At 36.0% G+C, this 6,000-nt stretch overlaps 2 protein-coding genes across 4 annotated transcripts; one reads left to right on the top strand and one right to left on the bottom strand.

Annotated features, from left to right (window-relative positions):
- Positions 1 to 227: 227 nt before the first annotated feature.
- Positions 228 to 2,203, top strand: LOC129756726 (zinc finger protein 706-like). Its single transcript, XM_055753721.1, has 3 exons — positions 228 to 360; positions 536 to 697; positions 1,599 to 2,203. Exons 2-3 carry the CDS (start codon positions 554 to 556, stop codon positions 1,686 to 1,688), a joined length of 234 nt encoding a protein of 77 aa, XP_055609696.1. The 5' UTR covers positions 228 to 360; positions 536 to 553; the 3' UTR covers positions 1,689 to 2,203.
- A 708-nt stretch (positions 2,204 to 2,911) lies between these two features.
- On the bottom strand, positions 2,912 to 3,763 carry LOC129756133 (zinc finger protein 706-like). Of its 3 annotated transcripts, none has more exons than XM_055752908.1 (2): positions 3,604 to 3,763; positions 2,912 to 3,514 (listed from the first exon to the last, which is right to left on the bottom strand). In XM_055752908.1, the coding sequence occupies exon 2, from the start codon at positions 3,502 to 3,504 to the stop codon at positions 3,271 to 3,273; it is 234 nt and encodes a 77-aa protein (XP_055608883.1). In that variant the 5' UTR covers positions 3,505 to 3,514; positions 3,604 to 3,763; the 3' UTR covers positions 2,912 to 3,270. The 3 variants fall into 3 exon arrangements, with proteins under 3 accessions (XP_055608883.1, XP_055608882.1, XP_055608881.1); XM_055752907.1 differs by having other exon boundaries at positions 2,912 to 3,520; positions 3,604 to 3,762; XM_055752906.1 differs by having other exon boundaries at positions 2,912 to 3,517; positions 3,604 to 3,762.
- Positions 3,764 to 6,000: the final 2,237 nt, after the last annotated feature.

The following is a 6,000-nucleotide window of genomic DNA, read 5'->3' as shown; positions in this document are numbered from 1 at the left end:
TAACTGGGCGGTAGATGGTGACATGATGGTACCCTTTGTTAATAATAACTGAAATTTTTGGATTTAAAAAAAATCAAGCTCGTGGAAGTTTTCCACATTGAAAAAAATTAACAGAAACTTCAAAATTGATCGTTGTGTTGCCAAATTAAACTACGGAACCTACAAGTGCTGCTACCTTTTGGTGAAACCCAGCATTAATATTTGACTTCATCAAACTGCCATCAGTCTGATTTTTCACCATCAGCGCTCTCATATTCGTAAATAGAAAATTTTTGCATGCACAAGCACACTAGCCTGACACACTTTAAAGTAACAAAAATTCTGCTCCACTTCTAAATATTAAATTTCTACCATCCTAGAGTAAGTAGCACTGAAACGACAGATTAGGAATGTGATTCCACCCACGTTGCACGAATTCTCATATTTTTTAAATATGTTTTTTTCCGTTAATTTGACTATATTTGCATGTTCCTCGATTTAGTGAATTTGAAGCACTCATAAGCTTTAATAACGTTTTGTGAAAAATCCCACACAGGTTACAAAAAATAAAGAAATGGCTCGCGGACACCAGAAAATCCAATCGCAACAGAAGGCCCAGGAAAAGGCGGCCAAAATGAAGAAGCAGCAAGGCCACGGGCTGAGCGACCAGATGAAGGCGGCCCAGAAAGCGCTGGTATTCTCCTGTGCTGTCTGCAAGGTATGGGAAATTTTTCGTTCATGAAGCTACTTAGTTTCACTTTCACTTCCCAGCAGAACCTAGGGGTTGTCGGGGTTACTTTCAGTTGAACCAAGTGAAGATTGCAATTTAAGCTGCTGAGCTGGAAACTGTATTGACTGAAAACTGCTTTTTCGTTTTTTCTTTGGAATATTACTTAGATGTACGTAGGCGTGTTTCTTTTCTCGAAATTTCTTAAAATGTATAAGGCCGGAACAAATTTCAAATCCTTCTTTTGTCACTCGGAGTTGGGACATCGCGAGGAGGGGGACAATAAAAAATAATGCGAAAAACAAATAAATTGGAATAAATTGCACGGAAGCTTGTATGCAACAAAATTTCATATTATAATGTTGCACAAAACCTATAAATCAAGTAATTTTTTATCGAATAATTCAATGAAATCAAGAAAACAAAAGGTGAAATAACTCCCATCTTCTTAAATTTAATTTTTAGTCTTGTAAACTTTCAGATATTGGAATTTTTTATAGGAATTTACATAAATTACTTCAAACTTTATTTATTTCCCTCTTCGAGTTTTTGGAAATTTCGAAGGGGGGGGTGACAAAAGAAGAAATTGATATTTGTTCCAGCCTAAATTGAAATTCTTAACATTATGAAAAATATTCGATTAGTTTACAGTCAAACAGATAACTAGTACCTTTTTAAAAGAATTTCACCGAATTTCACAAAATTAGATTTTAACTCAATAAATCTCTCAAATAAACCGGAAACTTGATAAAAGATTCATGATTTTTCTATATTCCGATGGTTTTTCGTCATTATTTATTTAAGGAAAATAATCTTTTTTCATAAAAAACCTATAAACCTCAATTGGGGTAGTCTGAAATCTTAATGAATTTTCTTCAATTTCATTCCACAGTCCCAGATGCCGGATCCCAAAACGTACAAGCAACATTTCGAGAACAAGCACCCCAAGTCGGAAATGCCCGCGGAACTGAAGGACATTTAACGCTCCTGCCTTACGTTTTAGTTTCTTTTCTTCGGCGAGGTCTGCAACGCTTCCGGGAGATTGAGACGAGCATCAGCAACAACAAAAATTCAACAACGTTTCGGGCACGCTAGCCGATTCGTGTTTTTTTTTTTATTTAATTTAACGTCCGTTCGTTTATTAGTATGATATCTTATACAAAATTAAATTTAAGTGTTCTCAATATACATTCACGATGCTGACGAGAAATAGTAATTAACCGAAACAAAACGATATGTTCGACAGATTTTTGATATTAATCGGATATGAACAATAAATGATATGTAATTGTCACGACACAACAAATAAAACTGAACTGCCAAAAAGCGGGCATAGGTGCGGTCAACGTGCAAAAGAAATTTGCTCCTGTCAACACTAGTAGCAACAGCATCAGCTGAAAGGCATATGTTCGGATATGGATAAATATATTTAGCGAAATTTACAGCTCTGCGGAATATGTTTAAAGTATTCAATAAATGGCTAATGATCCACTAAGCGAAATGTTTGTTTTGAAAGATCTTTTTCACTACTGAATAAGTAAATTGTTAAGACGATTTTCTTAATTACATATTCCAAAAACTTTGAGACACTCAGTTTTTGATTCAAAAACTGATTTTGGAAGAATTTTAATTCTTTTTAATTTCTTTAACAATTTTTTGTAGTATGGCCTTTTAAAATTTAAAATTTGACCAGTTTAAACAGTATTTTTGACAATCGGTGGAATTAACAAACTTATATTTAAAAATAAGGAGAAACTGATTCAACTGATCTTTTACCAAATCAAGAATTTAGATTTTGCCTAGATATTGACTTCTGCTACAGAAATAGCTAAGATGCTTTTTGAATTTGATTATGTCGAAATTCCTGTATTACAGGACAAGGAAAAAAATTGAAAAAAATTGACTTAGTTAAATATTTTCTTCCCTCCTCTCCACGAGTTTCATGAAAATTTATTGATTTTAAAAATGGTAGAATTTTTAAGTTATCGCACAATGGAATTCAGAGCTCCCAAATTATTCAAATTATCTAGATTTTCTTGATTTAGTTAAAGATCCAAGAAATTATAATCGAAAATAAAATGTTGAAGTTTGAGAATTAAACCGAGCATGTTCAAAGACAACTTCTTGCATCTACATATTTTGAATATTTAACTATTTTGGATATCTTATTTCGAAGGTTCTAAAGTAGAGATTCAAGCAGAGAAATTATTCAAACTTAAGATTTATTACTTTCATGATTAAGCACGTAAATCAAGCATACTGGTGAATTAAAAAAATGGTACTTCCGGTAGTAGCTTTCCCCTTTAGGCTGCTCTCTGATATTATTTACACATTACAGTATTGAATCAAAAGCGAAAATGTTCTGGTTTGAAGACAGCGAAAGAAATCCCATGAAAGAATAATAAATGAAGAAAAAAAAATCTAAAATATGGAATCATTTGTGATCCGAATTCGTGCCGTCATCTCCCCCCTATCTCGAACCAATCAATCTTGTAAACCTTTCCCTCTACTACCTCTTACCGCCAATGGGACACGTCCAGATGCTACGAAGGGCGCGGATCGGGTTAAATGTCCTTCAGCTCCGCTGGCAGTTCCGATTTCGGGTGCTTGTTCTCGAAGTGCTGCTTGTAGGTTTTCGGATCCGGCATCTGGGACTTGCACACGGAACACGAGAACACCAGCGCCTTCTGGGCGGCCTTCATCTGATCGCTCAGACCGTGACCCTGTTGCTTCTTCAGCTTGGCGTTCTTTTCCTGAGCCTTCTGCTGCGATTGAATCTTCTGGTGTCCGCGGGCCATTTTGAAGCTGCTGCTGCTGGGTTAGGGTGGAGGGGTTGAAAAAATTTAGGTCAGAATCTGAACAGCTTTAGACTTGAATAGCACACAAAAGAAACTTACGATTGGATATCAGTTCGCAAATTAAGGGAAAATTGAGTTCTAGTGCACTAACCACTTCCGGTTGGAATAGGAATTCCCGAAACACTTTTTAGCGTCGAGTTGAATGACGAATAAAAGAGTGTTGTTGAATTTCTGTTAAGGTAGAGTGACCAAAACAGGACTACCTGCACGCACACGAAAACGATGCTGTCATTTTTTGTTACACGGAAAATGTGGATTACTCATTTTGATACTTTGGTTAAACCAGAATCGATAATCTACTCATTTTTGAGTGGACCTGTAACCATTTCGTCAGAATTTAAATTTATACTTCTAATCAACTGCGAACTACCGAGATAAAGAATTCAAATTAAATTGAGCTATTATCGAAATAAAATACATTCGAAACAAAACCACAGTGGTGAACGGTTACGTGAGCGGACCATATCTGTTTTTTTTCGAAAATTTAAAGGTTCAGTGTGGACCAAGTTTTGAAGAACAGTGCGGAAAATAGTGGAATAGAATTTTATCGAAAAGTGGCATCTTTTAAAAGAATAAAAGTGGTGTATTAACCGATTTTATCGGCGAAAGGACGCCAAGGTGGTTCAACCGCCATTTTTTTTTTTTGTGTGGAAAAATGACCAAGATGGCGTCAAATAATTTGACGTCACAAGAACCGGAGAATTACTACTATAATAACAACGACACTGGTCCGTATCGTGTATTTGTTGAGCTGAAAGAAGACGGAGCCACAAATGTGAACATCAACAAGTTTTCTCTGGGAGCTTATTTAAAAAAAAACGACGAAATAAAAGATAACGTGCAAGAGTTACAACGCCTCGGGAAAAAGAAAATCATAGTTAAATTGAACAAGCAAACAAATTGATAAAGCAAACAAAGTGGTAAACTCAATCAACGCAGACAACATCTATCGGGCTTACATCCCCAAACATGCTATCAGCATATCTGGAGTCATCGCGGGCATCCCATTGGACATCACCGAAAAGGAAATTTTAGATGACATCGAAAGTGAAGCCCCAATCATCAATGTCAAACGTCTATTCAGGTACGAAAACGACGAGAAAGTCTTCACTCAAAGGGTAAGTGTTACTTTCCGAGCCAGTGTGCTTCCCAGAAATGTACGATTGTTTTGTTGCGTTACGCGTGTTCAACCTTTCCTACAAAGGACTAATTTTTGCCAAAATTGCTTAAGATTTGGGCATAAGTCTGATAATTGCAGGGGTCGGAAGAGGTGCCACAAATGTGGAGTCAGTCATGAATCAACCAATGAGTATGAGGAGTGTAAGTCACAAATAAAATGTATATATTGTAAAACCACAGAACACAGCTCAGGAGCTGTTAACTGTAGAGAAACAATCCGGCAGAAAAACATCAAAAACGCCATGGCATTACAAAATTTGACATACGCGGAAGCCCAGAAAATTATTCCTTTTTCGTCAACGAATAAATTTGAGCCTCTAAATCAAATTGCTTCGTTTCCTGCCATCGACGAAACGTTGCTCAAGTAGTATCGAAGTCTAATCAACTAAAACAACAGTGGTCAAAAACTAACGAAATACGACAGAAGGCAGCTCCAGCTGTTTGTACGAGACAAAAAAACGAACCGATAAAAAGTGCACCGAAACGAATCCGTAATGATGATCCTATCGAACCTGAATTTGATTACTTCAACCTGTCCCGCTCCCAAGGTACAGGACTAAACAACCCCCACAAAACAACTGACACACACTCAAATACTTATGTTATGCGGAGAGTTTCTGAAACTAAAAAAGAATATCAGTCTATGTTAATGAATTTCTATACCGAACTTATTAGTCAGGAAAACCTCGGATCCGAATCAGTCCAGCGATTCAAAGAATTATCCAAAAAACACCTGAAACTAGATACAACGTTCATGTAACCTTAGCCTTTTATTTTCACAATATTCTAGTCTAAATCATTCACACCTTCAGTAATAAACACCCTTCAGTTATGATTAAAGGTCATCGAAAAATAAATACTTCCAAAAACCAAAAATGGATAATTCAACAAAAATTTTACAATGCAACATTCAATCAATTTGGAAAAATAAAGATGAATTACAAAGGGTACTCACTAACGATAATTATCTGGCTGCTCTAATCTCTGAGACATGGACAGAGAAAGATCAAGAAAACACAAAAAAATATAAAATTAACAAATACAATTCCATACTTGTTCCAAGATCCGATGGCTACGGAGGTGCAGGTATTTATGTCCGAAATGACCTCGGCTACGTTCCAGTTAAACTACCAACAACATCACACTATATTCAAGCAGTTGCGCTGAGAATTTTAAAACTCAACATCGTATTAGTTTCTATATATATATATATATATAAGCCCATCTACAGCCTACAAAGCCATGGAAGAAGATCTT

Source organism: Uranotaenia lowii, chromosome 3 (genome assembly GCF_029784155.1).
Source record: "Uranotaenia lowii strain MFRU-FL chromosome 3, ASM2978415v1, whole genome shotgun sequence".
NCBI classification, from domain to species: Eukaryota; Metazoa; Arthropoda; class Insecta; order Diptera; family Culicidae; genus Uranotaenia; species Uranotaenia lowii.
The sequence above is the reverse complement of the archived record's forward strand: the minus strand, read 5'-3'. Positions and strand labels throughout refer to the sequence as shown.